General features: G+C 32.7%; 1 protein-coding gene across 2 annotated transcripts in view; it reads left to right on the forward strand.

The window, feature by feature from the left end:
• Positions 1-19,051, forward strand: part of LOC145263072 (cilia- and flagella-associated protein 221-like) — a 521,858-nt gene that overhangs the window by 293,131 nt on the left and 209,676 nt on the right. For both annotated transcript variants that reach the window (XM_080119938.1, XM_080119937.1), the window contains exon 16: positions 3,490-3,588. In XM_080119938.1, the coding sequence (XP_079976064.1) occupies positions 3,490-3,588 (99 nt within the window). The remainder of the gene's footprint in view (positions 1-3,489; positions 3,589-19,051) is intronic.

The following is a 19,051-nucleotide window of genomic DNA, read 5'->3' on the forward strand; positions in this document are numbered from 1 at the left end:
AGAACTTGTTTACATTGGAATTGAAGACAATCAGATTGTAGTCAGTTGGGTGTTAAGTTGTCTCCCTTTATATTGGCATTAATATGCATATAATTTAAGTTATCTCCCTTATAAAAAGGCAGGGTTAACGAACTCTTTTTTAAAAAGATGGCGTCGTAATGTTTATGTGTTTGTTAACCGTTAAAATCTAATCGTGAGTGCGTTGCATATTCAATTAATGTATTAGCTGGCGTAATAAATTATATATATATTGTTTATATAAATACCGTCGGAGTTGGATTATTTTACTGGTTTTTCACTGGGAAGCAGGCCAATGGAAGAGAGTTCTACAGACGTGAAGTTCTAAGAAAGAAGCTCTGCTCATGGAATCTACATTTAGGTTTAGGAAGAGATAAAGAGTGTGGGAAACTATTAGTAGTGGTTCTAGCTAGACGAGTGTTTTTCGTGAAAGTTTGGCGAGGGGGGGCATAGATTGAAGCTCAGACGAGCACCTGCCATGGAAATAACGATAAAGCAAAGGCAGGCTCGCAACGTCTCTTCTGTGAGAAAGAGGTTCCAGGGAAGAGAAAAGGGCATCCCCTACTAAGTTACGAAGTCTGTTTTGAACTCTGTTAACGCAGGATAAGCTGCTTCTAGCAACTCCTGTCCAGATGTGGCAACAGTACTCCATCATTGGCCGTATCTAGCTTTTCTTTAGGTAGAGAATTGCATCAGGAGTGAGATATCTACTGGAGCGGTAGAAGGATCCTTTCTATGGGCATATTTTTTTTTTCAAGAAATGCCCGTCTGTGGAACACAATACCATGGAGCTGCTTCCCAATTGACGATAACATGGCCAGTTATTAATTTATTTATTTCGGACTATTATCCTCATATTTTTTTAGTTGTTGTTTCACGACATTTCGGCCAACTATTCCTTTGGCCTTCGTCAGGTGGTAATGTCTTTATCCACTGTGCCTTCGGGGCCTATGATAGAGTGGATAGAGACGTTGAATCTCTTCGGTTCCAGGTGAGCATTGTCTGAAGATAGCAGTTTCAATCCTACCCAAAAGCTAGCAAGAGGCTTACTTGGCCATAAAGCGGTGAGATGACAACAACTATAGAAGCCAGTAATTGCTCAGGATGCAGTTAGGAGATTCAGAGTTCGTATCCCGTTGCAGTTATCCCCTGATGAAGGCCAGAGGAATAGTTGGCCGAAACGTCGTGAAACAACAAGTAAAAAAAAATTGAGAATAATAGTCTGCAATAAATAAATGAATAAATAATACTCAACTCAATAATGAATTCCAATTTAATTAAATAATATATAAACATGGCCATTTTCAAGTTCAATGTTAACAAATTCTTATTGAATTGTCCTTTTTAATAATCATTCTGCTAGATCCTACTGTTTGCAATCTGCCAGGTGTTTGTTTCCCCGCCCACCTGATACAAGCCCATTACTTTTATCGTCAATTGACCTTTGGGCCTTAATAAGCAGTTATTTGTTAATAAAAAATAAAAATTTTACAATTCGCCGTTCTGTTTAGAATTCACTATGTTTATTTTTAAAATATAGTTTTGTATATTTGTTGTGGAGACGCCCACTAATTAGCATACGTGGGTGAACAAGATATAGATAAAGGTATTAAGTCAGCAAGACCGGGGAGCTGTGTTCGAACGCCGGATAGGCAAGACGCATGTGCCGGTTGCTCCATGAAAGACTTTAACACGCCCTCTGCCGGACAATCTTCCAACTGCAGTACAACTGCACCTGTGTAAATATGTATTATCTTTTCGTCTTAATATATTTGTTTTACCTTTACTTTCTACGTTCGTGTTGTTATTGATACAGACACAACAATATTTTTATGCAGTGGTACCAAAAAGAAAGTCCACCCGTGCGATTTCTTTAAAAAACACTAATTTAAGTTAAATTGAATGTAACTGTTTAAACAACCTATACCTCATTTGATGCATCTCTTATTTTTCTATAATTTTGCCTGTTCTTATTTGACTTTTAATTGAAGTATCCTGGTGTTCATGTCAATTTAAAAAAATTAACTTCAAATCAAGAAGGCAAAAGAAACTCTGCAGCAACAAATGAGCCTAAAACTAGCTTAAAATATCCACCCTTTATGCAACAAAGCATCTCTAATCGTAATTGTTGTTGTTCCAGGTAATACAACGTAATATTTTGATCATATGGCTCATTTTTTTTTTAGTAATCGTCAGGAGCTCATTAATCTCCACCTTTCTGGTTTATTCAATCGAGAAATCAGCCGCAGCTTGAAATATGATGAGAAAACGGTACAAACGACTGTGCAAAATTCCTTCAATGTTCTTAACTGTAGAAAGAGAGCACTTTTTAACAAGATTACACTGTTGTTGGATTTGGAGAGCCGTTTCAAATCTGCTTTTGAGGCTGCGGATCTTGATTGCATTGTCTTCCCTGTAAGAAGTAACTCTAGGACGACCAGATTTAGGGGCATCACAAACACTGCCGGTGTTTTGGTGCTTTTGCATATCTAATACAAGAATAGCTTTAAGGATCCTAAAATTAATAGACCTTTGACGCAGTGGATAAAGTGCTCAGTTAATTATTAAAGTGAAAATCTTTTGAATGTTAAATGACCAATCTTCAGTATAGGTAATACTAAAACTATCATTGTTAGATATTGACCGGACAACGCCGGGTAACCTCGTCGATTATTATTATTACGAATATAAAACAATTAGATTGTGGAAAATGTATATTTACATCTTGGAATGTTTAGTAAAGTTTTAGCTTATGTGAACGACACTGATTTGGTCTGCTTTGATGACGTAATAGTTAGTTAGCAGAGATCAAACTAAGGAGTTGGCAAGAAACGCAGTATGGGGAAAAACAGAAAAAATGTAGAAAAAGACGTGGCGTGCTAAACTCCGACAAAGGAATCCATAAGACGATTAAAGACTATAAAATACAACCCGTTGTTATGGCGTCCTTTCGGGGTTTGGACAAATAAGAAGGTATGTGGTTCCTTTGTTCTGAGACAAGCAGACATATTGTTATTGTTTGATTATAACAAAAGCTCTCTGGAAAAGTTTGTGTCACGTTTGTTAATTATGTGTATTTGTAAAGAAGCGGTCGCGTACACAACGAACATTTTATATACATTCAGAACACAATGAATATTCCTACACTCTGTATACACACATTCATTAGATATCAAAAACACTGTTATATATATCAGTAAACGATACGCGAAAAAACACGCAAATATACAAGACACACGTATATATGTTATACACCCACTGACTACATAACATCATTAAGAATTGCTCATTTGGGTAAAGAAAATAATTCAGTCCCAGAAATAAGGCATGTGTCTTTTTTTTCATAGTTTATTGGATAAAACCTTTGGTAAACAAATGTTAGTGAACATTTTAATATAAAAATTGATAAATAAGTAAATAAATAAAGCAGAATTTTACTTTCTTTTCTTCCTTTTATATTTCATATCGCAGGTTCCTCAATATTATAAACTTCAAGAATACATAACATATGATGTCCACAAGATTGAATATTTATCTCCGGATCCGTTTACCTTTATCGACATGAAGCAGGTAAGGCCCCCCCCTCTCTCTCTTCATTTAAAGTCACTTAAATAGCAAAAAGGACATTTGAAAATATAAAAGCCATTCAAAAGTACGAGGGACGTTCTAAACGTAATGCCTCCTACTTTTTTTGTATTCCGCCTGAGTGGATCAGAGGGGATTACACATTGCATCGTTATGATGATTGAACTTATGCATTTATGAGCTGAAAGTTTTATCTCTCTGTTGCAGGTATTGATAGTGTGAGACTCTAAGAAAGCAGCTCCTCTCATGGACATGTGTCAGAAGCAGGGATACGCCATTGAATTCCTCTAGGCGTAAAAAATTGAACCAATCAAAATTCACCGGCGTCTGTTGAACGTTTACGAAGCCGATGCTTGGATTAGGAAAGAAAGAAAACTTCAACCAATATATATGTAAGGTATGAGTGTATGAATATGTATGTGTGTGTGTGATTGTGGGTGTGTGTGTCCATATATATATTGGTGAATGAATGTATACGCATCTGTATATATGTGTGTGTGTATATATATGTATGCATATATATGGGTGGGTAAATGAATTCGTGTGTGTATGTGTGTATATGGATGTATGCGTATGTGTGAGCCCCTACATATCTCTCTCTATATATGCATGTGTGTGTATGTATGTGTGTGTGCCTGCATACGTATGCGGATGTATGTAAGTGTGTATGTGCGTACATGTATGTATATATATATATGTGCATGTATATGTATGTGTGTGATTGTGTGTGCGTGTGTGTGTATATATATCATCTCCTACCTATTCCCCATCTTACTTGTGTGTACGTGCGTGTACTTATGTTTGAATAATTAAGTACATGTATGCATGCGTGTTTTGATTGGGGGGGGAATTTAACCAATATGTGTGTGATATATTAGTGGGTGGATGTGTGTGAGTACGTGTGTGAGTGTGTAGGTGGGTATGTATATATGTATGCTCCTACATATATTTCTGTGTATATGCGTGTGTATGTGTATATACCCGCGTGCGTGCGTATGCGTGTGTATATGTATATGTACATGTATGTATATGTGTGTGATTGTGTGTGAGTGTGTGCTATACATGGGTAAAGAAAAGTTATAAAAAACCATAAAAAACTTTCACCAAATGAACCAAAAGCCCCCTCTTTGAACTTAACTCTGACTGGACACTACCAACACTTACTGTTGGGGACAGAATGTCTAAGACCACATCACTCTGAAAAACGCATTTAGTATCGGCGGATGTAAAACTAACATTTCAAACTTTCGTTTAAAAAAATAAACTTTTTACGAAAATATCTGAACAGAGCGAAACAAAGCTTGAAACGCGTTATAAAAATATTTTAAAATAAAAATAAAAACTCACAATTGTTGATGGCTACACTCTTTTATATATACATTTTTTCTTTCGTTAGAACTACACAATCATCACTTTATATATATATATATATATATATATATATATATATATATATATATATATATATATATATATATATATATATATACTAGCAGTATTACCCAGCCTAGCTTGGGGTTGCTTTGATGCCTTTTTATGCCTCTTTTGATCTGTATCTTTGGTAATTCCAATATTTTCTTTTTTTTTGTAATCCTAAAATTATTTTAGTAAATTTCGGTTATATTGACACCTTACTGATCAACGTGGCCCCCACACAGTGGGTTCAATGTGCCAACAACAATCCAATGTCTCTGATTTTCCCCTTAATAGTTATTCTTCCAGCTCAAAACTAACTACTTTGACGAGGTTTTGAAGGCCATGATTTCTTGAACAGTATGCGAAAGAAACCACAGGATCAACGTCGACTATCTATTCGTTGTAAGAATTTGTATGTTTGTTGCCGTATAGTTCTACAATTAGTCAACTGTTTAGAAAAATTCGTTATCTTATGTTGCCGGACATAATACTTTTGCTTGGTTGTTGGGGTCTATGTTTTCTTAAACCGACATATAAGAAACCTCTGAATCACATTTTCACTAAATATGTGTGTAGAATGTGTTGAAATTGCTTTTCAATTATAAAGTTTGATTAAAGTACCGTAATATTCCAGTTTTATATTGCAAAAATAATAGATACTTTAAAAATATACACACACACATAAATTTTCCAATCTTATAAATAAACTTCTTTCCAGTTAACGAAAAAAAAAATTAAGAAATTTACGTGCGGGGTCTGAACCTTCAGACTACATCATGCAAAAAGACCCCCTCCCCCCCCCAAAAAAAACCACGTAATTTTTCAAGTCTTATAAAGTTATTTGCAGTTAATGCAAAAAAATTAGAAATTTACGTGCGGAGTTTGAACCTACAGACCACGTCTTTCAAAACAACAACAAAAAATAAAAAATAAAAATAAAAACAAAAATAAAAACAAAAAACAAAACAAAAAAAAACACGCTATCAACTTACCAACAATAGAATTTCCACAACCTGTTGTTCTCTCATTGTTGCTAAGCGCCGACATAGAAAAAATGGCTTTATCGATAATAGATAAATCAAAATAATATTTTCGATTATCGGTAATTATCGAGGGTATTCTGAGACAAAACTTAACTAAGATCAGTCCCAGACTTATACACTAAAATTCTTTAAATTTTAAAGAAAATCTGTTTAGCCGTTTTGTAGTCTATAAGGAACGAACTCACACATAGAGACAAAGTTGCATTTATATATATATATATATATATATAAAAGTGAACGTGTCTGTCTGTGTGTGTCTGTGTACATTTCCCTACGCAATAACTCTGTCAATTTTTAGTCTACAGACTCGAAATTTGATATACAGGGTAGTGAGATTTGGAAAATTCTATGTGATCGGGTTTCGGCCAGAAATTTCGCTGTTAAGGGGTCAAAGTTCAACGATTTGACCTTTGATTGGTTGGTTGGTTGTTTTTGTTTTACAGCATATCAACCCTTTTCGGGTTATTTAATGCCGAATCCAAAGATTTTGAAGAAAATTTTTTTTAATAGAATATATTTGTTGTTTTCACGTCAGTTTCTATTTAACCCATAGTTGGGACCCTAACAGATACTACCACTCCGGGTCAGAGTGGACCTGGGAGCAATGGTAATTAAAGGGTGGCTCCACACTCCCCAAACCCACAAGCTGGGGCCTCACCACTGGATATAGTTTAAGGTCATATCCAAGACCCCCATTGAGGGACTTTTACCCTCTGCAGGGGGGCAGTCGGCGTATTCTAGAGCCCCACCGACAGGGGCAGATTTGACCTTTGATAACTCTACCCAACTCCTCCGCTAATTTTGGGTCTAAATACTGTAGATTTTAGATATAGGTTCCTTGGACATGGATCTAACTTAATAACTTGATTTGAGCCCAAAACAATAAATGTTAAGGGGTCATAATAGGGGTAACAATTAAAAAAAATTGATCGTTTTTTGTTTTGTTTTGTTTTGTTTTTGTTTTGTATTTTTTTTTTTTTTGCTAAGCATACACCTCCAAACACCCGGGCAACGCCGGGCACTCATGCTAGTAAAAAAAAAAATAATTGAAGGAATAGTTTTTGGCATCAGGAAATAAAATTTTTCCGATTCTGATACCCCCAGATTCCTTCTGGTTCCCAATGTTGATTCCGATTAATCGTCGCCACACTAACACACACACACACATATATATATATATATATATATATATATATATATATATATATATATATATATATATATATATATATATATATATATATATGAACTTGTCTGTGTCGCAGACACGTCCACTTTTATATATATATAGATTTGATTTGATTTGAGACAAAACTTTCCACTGCTGGTCGTAATAATGAAATAATATTTGTTGATTTTAAAAGACCAGTAAAACTAAAATCTAAAGATAAGACCCCTCCAGTGTGTTTTTATGAATGAGAAAATATCTGCACATTTAACATGTGTTTTTACGGTAATCAAGAAAAAAAAATAACTTTATAGTTAAATATTTGGGGATTTAAAAAAGAATCGAAATCGGTAATTGTATCGGAATCGGGAGAAATATTTGAATCATCCCATGAGTTGTGAAACAACGAAACAGTATTGTATGTGGATGACTATATATATATATATATATATATATATATATATATATATATATATATATATATATATATATATATATATATATATATATAGTATTCGATATATATATATAGTATTCTATATATATATATATAGTATTCTATATATATATATATAGTATTCTATATATATATATATATATAGTATTCTATATATATATAGTATTCTATATATATATAGTATTCTATATATATATATATATATATAGTATTCTATATATATATATATATATATATAGTATTCTATATATATATATATATATATATAGTATTCCATATATATATATAGTATTCTATATATATATATATAGTATTCTATATATAATATATATATATAGTATTCTATATATATATAGTATTCTATATATATATATATATATATATATATATAGTATTCTATATATATATAGTATTCTATATATATATATAGTATTCTATATATATATAGTATTCTATATATATATATAGTATTCTATATATATATAGTATTCTATATATATATAGTATTCTATATATATATATATATATATATATATATATATATATATATATATATATATATAGTATTCGAAACAGAAAAAGATTCCCTCAAAACTATACATTGGCTTATACACAAAATCGTGCACTTTCCTCTAGTCCTCAAGTAATAACACTTAGCTGGATACTCCACCAGACCAGTTAAATTCTTGTCCTTGAATCTGATAAGACCTCGAGACCAAAAAGAAAGATATACTATAACATAATTAATTTGGGAGAAGAAAATTAATGTTCTTCATTTTTATACTAACTCAACGTTTGAGATGTATTAAGAACCTTGATTGAACACACGGATATCTACGTGTTTTATATTGAGATCAAGTGAAAAAAGTCCCTTGATTTCTGAGAACATATTTACTGAAATAAAATGAAAACAAAAAATATATATTGTAGTCAGTTTTTCGGTATGTATTAATCATCAGCCTCTTTCTGTAGTTTTGCAGCATTCTTTTGCCTTTTTTTTTACTTCAATGTTTTTGGTGTTCCTGTATGAAAAATATTTTACATTTTCAACAGAAAGCATATGAGAAATGTGAAAATATATAACTGTTTGATATTTCAAATAAACACACACATGCACACACACAGACACATACATAAGCACAAACACACACGCAGAAATATACATGCACAAACACACAAGCACAAACATACACACAAACACACACACACACAAAAACACATTTTTTTTACATGGAGTTCACCACTTATCAAGGCCCAAGGGCCACTCGGGGATAAGGGTTATTGTGTGTACAGTAATCAATGGGATAGTGTAGTAATAGTATTGGAGAATCGATAAAGTGTCATTACTTAAGGAGGCGGTTCATCAGGAATTTGTTTGTGTTGGACTTGAAGACATCCAGGTTGAAGTCGGGAGGGAAACAGGCAAGCGGAACAGAGTTCCACAGGCGTGCAGTTCTAAGAAAGAAGCTTTGCTCATGGAATCTACGTTTTGATTTATACATACACAAGCATACACACAGAGACACATCCACACGCACAAACATACACGAACAAACACACACACACGCACATCCACACGCAAGCACACACACACACACACACGCACACACACACACACAAACACACGCAAGCACACACACACACACACAAACAAACACACACACACGCACACACACACACACACACACACACACACACACGCACACACACACACACACGCACGCACACACACACACACACACACGCACACACACACACGCACACACACACACGCACACACACACACACACACACACACACGCACACACACACACACACACGCACACACACACACACACTCAAGATCATGAGAGTCTAAAAATACGATGCAATGTATGTTTCAGTGTCGTATAAACACAGCCAAGACAAAAAAAAAAAAAAAAAATTGCATCTATTTTACTCCCACGAAGATAAAAAGTAAAAATTTTCTTTCAGCAGCAAAAAACAATATTGTATAAGACAATATACTTTATTGAACACTAACTGAAGCATTTGTCTACATAGGTTCCTGGATTAGAATTAATTTCAAAGAGAACTTTACTCAACTATTCAAAGTGACTTCGTGTATTTAAAGCACAATCCCTTCAAAGGGACTACATTCTGGCTTATACGAGGAATGGTGCACCTTCTCTCAGTGACATTAACTTAAATAACAGCACTTAGATGAATACACCTCCAAATTAAATGCATTCTTGTCCTGGAATCCGTTAAGGCCAAGAAACTAAAACAAAATAACATAGTTAAGGAATTAGACAGCTTTACTAAATAGACGGTGAAAGTATTGGTTGGAATTGGACCAAATTGGTAAAACGATCCCTCGGAATATATATATATATATATATATATATATATATATATATATATATATATATATATATATATATATATATATATCACTGGCGTAGTTAGACTAAACGTCATCCGAGGCGGTCCGCTCAAATGTCACTCACTGCCCCCCACTTCACCCTATGCTGAATGGTTTGCTATCTAAAATTTTCATACATGCTCTACTTACTTCCGGGTCTGTACGTTACTGCTTACATCTACAATCAAAGACAAAATGAAATACGAAAAACAATCAGTTCAAATGCAACTGTTCATAATATCACAATAATCAACTTATTTGCTAGTATGAAAATCGTATATGAAACCCTTTTTAGGAAGAACAACATAAGTGTATACTATGACGAGTCACTTAGTAAATGGATGAAAAAATAAATAAATTAATTGTTGTTATGGAGAAGGAAAAAGGGCATTAGAAACGCAGTCGAATAGAAACGCCGAAAAAGAAAAAAAAAAAGAAAAATCAGTGAGAAAAGAAGACGCTTATAAAAAATAGAAAAAACAAAAAAACAAAAAAAAAGCAGTGAGTTAACGATCTTTTTATTTTCTATTTAAATCTACACTAGAAAGAAAAATATGCAGTTTTGTTACCGCGATTTTTCCGAACCTTTATGAGCGTTTCCAGGCAGATATCGAGAACAACCGGGATATACTTAACTAATCGAATTCAAGTTAACAAACGCTAAAATATTTTAATGAATTTTTTTATTCAATTATATTTTGGCAAGGTTCACACTTAAATAAAGTTGTTTTTTGCCAAAGTTTCCAGATAATTAAGATAATGCATCTATAAACTTTGTTGACTCTACTACATCCACGATAACGAACCACGTCGAGAGAAGGTGGAGGGAAGCAAAGGAAAGAAAAAAAAATCGAATGTGGGATCAAAGGGGAACTATCAGAAAGCAACCTGACAGAGTTCATGTGGAGACAGAAATTCAAATATCCTTTCGCCTGCACAATGAACCAGGTAGCTCAATATAACCCTCAGCTTCCTTCCACTTTCTCTACGCCCTCTTTTCTATCTTTGCGGTTATCGTCTGCTCTTGTAGCAAAAGAAAATTTGCCAACCACCATACCCTCTACATTAAAAAAATTAAAACCAAACAAACAAAAAAACATAAACATGACCACTAACAATCGGCAAAAAATTAATAACTAACAAGAAAAAAAATCATAACAGTGTTCTCCCTCGAAAAAACAAACAAAAAAAAAAAACAACATTGGCCCCCCAAAAAACAATGAATAAATAAAAATTTTAATTAATAGGTTTCATAAAAAGAAATCTACAAAAACATTTTTCGTAACTTCTTTACATTCTTTTATTTCGTTTTCGTTTTCTTGTTAAAATAAAAGTTCAACGTTACCAATGGTGTTTTACTTATTTTCTACTTAGCATATATTAGTAACTATTTGCGTTATTTGGATTTTTGGTCTTCATCGCATCTCTGCATCATCATCATATACCGAGTATTCCCGATATCTGCTCAGAATCGCTCAAAAGTTCGGAAAAATCATATTAACAAAACTGCATATGTAACGTAAAACTTTTAAGCTATTTTACAGTTTTATTTCATCATATAGAATTTGAAATAGACATGTGGGGAAAAAAACATTTTCGTTTCTTCCATTTTCATTCCGTTTCGTAGTTGTATTTATATATTTTAGTTGTATTTATATATTTTAGTTGCATTTATATATTTTAGTTGTATTTATATATTTTAGTTGTCTTTATATATCTTAGTTGCATTTATATAAAATAAAAACAAAAAATAAAAAGACCAGAGTGTTATAAAGCGGGGACAAAACAAATCCCAATAAATATTTTTTATTAAATGTCGTAACATTACATAAATATAGTAACATTACATAAATATAGTAACATTACATTATATAGTAACATTACATAAATATAGGAACATTACATAAATATCGTAACATTACATAAATATAGTAACATTACATAACTATCGTAACATTACATAAATATCGTAACATTACACAAATATCGTAACATTACATAAATATAGTAACATTACATAAATATCATAACATTACATAATCATCGTAACATTACATAAATATAGTAACATTACATAAATATAAGAACATTACATAAATATCGTAACATTACATAATCATCGTAACATTACATAAATATCGTGACATTACATAAATATAAGAACATTACATAAATATCGTAAGATTACATAAATTTCGTAAGATTACATAAATATAGTAACATTACATAATATAGTAACATTACACAAATATCGTAACATTACATAAATATAGTAACATTACATAAATATCATAACATTATATAAATATCGTAACATTATATAAATATCGTAACATTACATAATCATCGTAACATTACATAAATATAGTAACATTACATAAATATATTAATATTATATAAATATTGTAACATTACATAAATATCATAACATTATATAAATATCGTAACATTGCATGAATATAGTAACATTACATAAATATCGTAACATTATGTAAATATAGTAACATTACATAAATATAGTAACATTACATAAATATAGTAACATTACATAAATATCGTCACATTACATAATATCGTAACATTACATAAATATAGTAACATTACATAATATAGCAACATTACATAAATATAGTAACATTACATAAATATCGTAACATTACATAATCATCGTAACATTACATAAATATAGTAACATTACATAAATATCGTAACATTACATAAATATAGTAACATTATATAAATATCGGAACATTACATAAATATAGTAACATTACATAAATATAGTAACATTACATAAATATCGTAACATCACATAAATATCGTAACATTATATAAATATCGTAACATTACATAAATATAGTAACATTACATAAATATAGTAACATTACATAAATATCGTAACATTACATAAATATAGTAACATTACATAAATATCGTAACATTACATAAATATAGTAACATTACATAAATATAGGAACATTACATAAATATCGTAACATTACATAAATATAAGAACATTACATAAATATCGTAACATTACATAAATATAGTAAGATTACATAAATATAGTAATATTGCATAATATAGTAACATTGCATAAATATGGTAATATTACACAAATATAGTAACATTACATAAATATCGTAACATTACATAAATATAGTAACATTACATAAAAATAGTAACATTACATAAATATCGTAACATTACATAAATATCGTAACATTGCATAAATATCGTAACATTACATAAATATAGTAACATTACATAAAACGCTACACCCCATCATACTTTGATCTTTAGAAGAAATGTTCACTCTCTGAACGTTTAAATACAAAACATAGCAATTCACAAAGAATATACACTCGATATTATTACCCTATGATGAATGTTTTCTTGTTTTCTTTGTGACATTGTCAAAATTTATTTTTTTTGTAAGTTCATTTTCAAAAGACAGGACAGCCAGATCCGATAATCTCAACTAGCTCATGGTTGACCGGAAGTAATTTTTTATAAGTTTCATTCTGGAGAATCTTCTCTCACGCGATGCCACAGAAACACATATTGTCAGAAAGAATTTTAGAGCCAGCGTAAGATATGGTAACGGTTCAACAAAGTCTCACTTTATGATAAACTGTAGGGATTGCAGTACAGTACAGTGCTTGGCTTCCTCCAAGTTTATTTCAGCTGCTTGTAGGTGTCGCCTTAAACGTGGAATTTCCACAAAAAGGTCTTCTTTAGATAGTTTATCATACACAGCCGTGAGCTTGGCAACAGACAACTGTATTCCTTCTTCGCGGGCACAAATAATATTATCTGGCAGAACGGCAAAAAAGGGCAGCAAAATGTCATTCACTGCCTGTACTCTGGTATTCAACTCGATAAAGAAACGGTCCAGACACTTGCTTCTTAGTCTTCTCCTGCAATGACAATTCAACATCTCTTGCCTCCTCTCCTGGCATTCTGTTCTTTCTTCTGATCCTTCTCACTGTAGAGATATCAAGTTCTTCACATTTTGCAAGTGATTGCTGGACGGCATTGTCAACAACATTCATACGCTGCTCTTCCAAAAAGACCCTGAGAAGCCTTAGTTTGGTAGCAACCATGTCCAGGGTAATACCTAGTGTTTGTATGTACTTCTGAGCTACGTTTACTTCTTGTAAAACGTCACTTCAGAATAACAAGCAAGCAATAAAAGTAAGTCGCATATAGCTGGTAACAGATTGTGCGCAGTATCTCTTGTTTCTTCGGTTTCTTCGACATCACACAGAGATTCAATAGCCTCCACAAATTGGTTAAACTTCTGTGTCACGGGCTTCACTGCATCAGCATGTGCACTCCATCGAGTTGTGCATAATCTCTTCACTGTAAGACCTGTGTACTTTACTAACACATTCCAGTGATGGGTTGACAGAGCGTAAAAAGTGTACATCGCCTCAAGACTGCCAAATAATGTCACACAAGAGGGATTGTTAGAAAACGAATGTTTCCCACAAATATTCAAAGAATGATCAGAGCAAGACACAAAACACACCTTGGATTAATGTCCTTGATCGTTTTTTGTGCACCACCATGAATTCCGGCCATGCTTGCAGCATTATCGTACCCTTGACTGCGACAGAACTTAATATCTAGTCTTTCATTTTTTTTTAATTTCCAGAGGATCTCGTAAGTCAATGCAGTAGCTGTTTTTTTTTTTTGCAGAGCTGGAGTCGTGAAGCCAGCGTTTTCCAATTCTCCCAGCATGACAGATGGTCCTTTGACTGTTCATGCTCAATAATTTTTGGATTTAGCTTCTACCAGGCTTCAAAACCAGTGACGAAAGTAAATGTTCCAGGAGCCTTGCCATCTTTGGCAAACAACCGACAGCAAAAGCAGTACAACTTTCTGTCACGCAGCGACTAAGTCATCCATGATCGTAGCACCCTGTCGCCATTTGACAATGAGGAATAAAACCAGGTTGTAGAAAGTTGCCGAAATTCACCTTTAACGTTTGAACCTGGTCTTTTAACCGACTTAAAAGGTCCATGCTTATTCTAGAATGGCTCGCCCCCCTTTTGATGATAATATTTTTTCTGACACTATCAGGCATAGGAATTTGCCACGATGACACATCGTTGAATGTTGACAAATTACTGCCGGTGCTGGCAGCTGAGCCTTCAAACTCTTCTTCTGATCAAGTTGCAATTGCTGTATCACAATGATCTTCAATATAAGTTTATTCTGTGTTGCTGTCTCTCGATTGCTCGCTATCAATTGAAAAATGGCCCTCGAACTGTTTTTCAGGCGCTCTACTTTCAGCTTCAATAAAATCAGAACTTTTGACAGTTCCTGGTTTTTGTATTCACTTCAGCAAAAATGCTTTAATGTTGTTCAGCGCTGCCTTTTTTTGCTTTTTTACCTTGACGTTGCTGATAGCCGCTCGGACGGTTCAGTCATTTCATGATTATCCAGGTTTCGATTCTGAAAATAAATGAAATGCATGCTTTTTCAGAAACCTGCCACTACTGTGCACCTAGGAAACTCGACAGTATATGACATTCGTTTTTAAAGTTACAATAATGTTAACTTAAAATAGAACATTTTTTCCAAGTCAAGAATATTGGGATGGATATATATATATATATATATATATATATATATATATATTGGTAAAACTGGTAATTAGTAAAAACCTGAAGAGAGTGCTCAATACTATTGCAGAGCAAACATGTGTTTTATTTTTTTATTACCGTTTTATCTGTTTGGTTACATATGTTTCGGACGTTGGACTGTGTTTACGATCTAACAGCCTCGTCAGACCTTACAGAAACGGGTCAGGTCTGACGAGGCTGTTAGATCGTAAACATGGTCCAACATCCGAAACATATGTAACCAAACAGATAAAACGGTAATAAAAAAAATTATAATAATAACAAAATTTTTAAAAACAGTAATATATATATATATATATATATATATATATATATATATATATATATATATATATATATATATATATATATAAACTTCATTGGCTATATCAGTTCTTCTCCTGCATCGAAAAAGACCGAAGGATCGGTCAAAAATTTTGCGCTTTTGAAAAAAAACGTTGTTTTTTTTTTCGAACGACTTTTTGTATTCCTGCACGTCAACAAATAAGACATAGAGTGGTTAAACATTAAAACACGCTTGTGTTATCAGCAATCGAGTTGTTCTTTGTTGCTAGGCTATACAGTCAACTCGTTAATTTCGTTCCGCTAAAATTGATATATATATATATATATATATATATATATATATATATATATATATATATATATTCCTTTATTTCTATTTTTTTCACAATTAAAAAACGAAATAAATGTCATCAAATGATGTCAAAAGTACAAGATTTAGAGTTTTCAATAAAAATCGGTAAAAGATTTTTCAATCAATAATTAATTTTATTTAAGAGTGTGTAATATTCTAAAAAAAAGATTTTTTTAAAACTAAAACTTAAAAATTACATAATCAATAAATATAAAAGCGAAAATGTGTGTATGTATGTATGTATGTATGTTCGCTTTTTGTATATGTCCGAGAAAGGTTTTTTTCCTAGCAGCGATCGGTCGACTCACTTCTTCTTAAAACTTTTTATATGACGTCTAAATCATAATATCTACGAGTTAACAACGGGGCTCGCTTGTCTATTTAATTTGCTCGAATTTGAAAAGATAAATATTCAACATTTTTCGATCGTCGCATGTGCATTAAGCTTTTTCGCATAATAAAAGTGAAACTAATTCTGGCGGCATTTTTCCGGAAACGTCCGAAAGCAATTAGCTTTGATCAATGTGGAGTTTCTCCTTATATCAGACAATTGCTATTCAATTTGGACAATCCCCTTTTTATGGGGAGCCGGTTTTCCCAATAACATCTTGGGGAAACAAAAAAAAAAAAAAAGAAATCCTGCCCCGCAGTAAATAAAATATGCCCCGCAGTCAAGATGGATCTCATTAAGTACGGGCACCTGACGTTTTAATACTTAAATAAATTCAAACATGCTATCTTACTATTTCGTGGTAGCCCAGTGGTTAACATCACACGTTCTTTTCACACTTTAATTTCCAACTTCGACTCAAGGGTTCGGGTTCGAACCTTCATACTTACCTACCAAAACTTTTGTATTTTACCCCCCCCCCTCCCCGACACAAACACCCGGGTGTTTTGATTTACCCAAAACTACACACACCTCCAAACACCCGGGCAACACCGGGTACTCCTCTGCTAGTATATAATAAATAAATTCTATTTCCGACTATTTTCGCACCTTAGCCTGGCTGAAAGATTTTGGGGAAGGAAAATTTTGTCACCCATCTCTGGCTGTCACCCGGGGCGAACGCCCCCACCTTAGCTACGATAGTTGTATATATATATATATATATATATATATATATATATATATATATATATATATATATATATATATATATATATATATGAAATTTATTACTGTGAGTCCAGAATGAGTTTACATATTGTTTCAGCTAGGGGAAAATCCTCAAAAAGAAGAGGAAATATCCAACTAGCATCGTCAGAATTCATAGAGTCCATCTATGAATTCTAACGATGCTAGTTGAATATTTCCTCTTCATTTTGAGGATTTTCTCCTAGCTGAAACACTATGTAAACTCATTCTGGACTCAAAGTACTAAATTTCACACACACATATATATATATATATATATATATATATATATATATATATATATATATATATATATATTATATATATATATATATATGACTTGCTTTTATGCACGTAGTAATTATTAATTAATAATTAACAATTAATATTTAAAATAAAAATAAAATAGTAAAAACATCCTCAGATTTTAGGCGAAGAAAAATGTAAACAAACGGCAAATAACTCCTTTCTTATAATAAGAGAAAACGCTCAGGAAGCGAAATAAAGAAATTAATCGCTAATAATAAAAAAATAAATAAAAATTCAAACAATCCTATATATATATATATATATATATATATATATATATATATATATATATAACTACTTCATTTACTCACATAAATTTAATATACGAAAGTATAGATTTATGCGTAAACTTTAAGTATTTACTTCAAAAGTGCTCAATACGTAGGTAGAGCTAGTTAGTAATTTATAAAATATATATGGTGATTAAGCTACATATATATATATATATATATATATATATATATATACACGAGAGGCGTGCAATAAGTAATGCCCCTGACCCACTTCCAGTTGTCTGATCTAGCTGAAATTTTGCATGTGCAATGATTTATATCTCTTCGGGTTATGTGGAAAATCACAGCTCTGAACTAATTGTGGTTTCTGTTTTACAGGTGTTTGAACTCACTCAGGTGTGAAATGGAGCTTGTTGAATGTCGAGCAGTGATCCGGTTTTTGTATTTGAAAGGACGCACACCACAGGAGACTTTTGATGAAATGAAAGAAACTTATGGTGATAATGCCCCATCATATGACCTTGTAAAACGCTGGCATCGTGAATTCTAACATGGCCGGAAGTCTTTGGAAACAGCTTCCAGACCTGGTCCCCCCCCCTTTTGGAAGATCGGCGCTTTACTATCCGCCAAATAGCCCAAGATGTCAAGATTAGTACAGGATCTGTGGAAACTATCACTCATGACCATTTGCATATGCATAAGGTGTTTGCCAGATGAATTCCCAGTTTGCTCACACCATTCTAAAAGCGATAACGCGTCGAGTGCTCGAGGATGAATTTGAAGATGTGCCAAGAAGATGAGTCAGTTTTTTAAAAGACTGATTACATAGGATGAAACCTGGGTTCATCACTATAATTCAGAGACCAAAGCCCAGTCAATGCAGTGTAACACTTGAACTCACCACCTCCAAAGAAGGCAAGGGTGCAGCCCTCCGCTGGCAAGGTCATGCTCACAGTCTTCTGGAACCAGGATGTAGTAGTGATGACAGA

Source organism: Euprymna scolopes, chromosome 38 (assembly GCF_053919585.1).
Source record: "Euprymna scolopes isolate OS-2025 chromosome 38, ASM5391958v1, whole genome shotgun sequence".
Lineage (NCBI taxonomy): Eukaryota > Metazoa > Mollusca > Cephalopoda > Sepiida > Sepiolidae > Euprymna > Euprymna scolopes.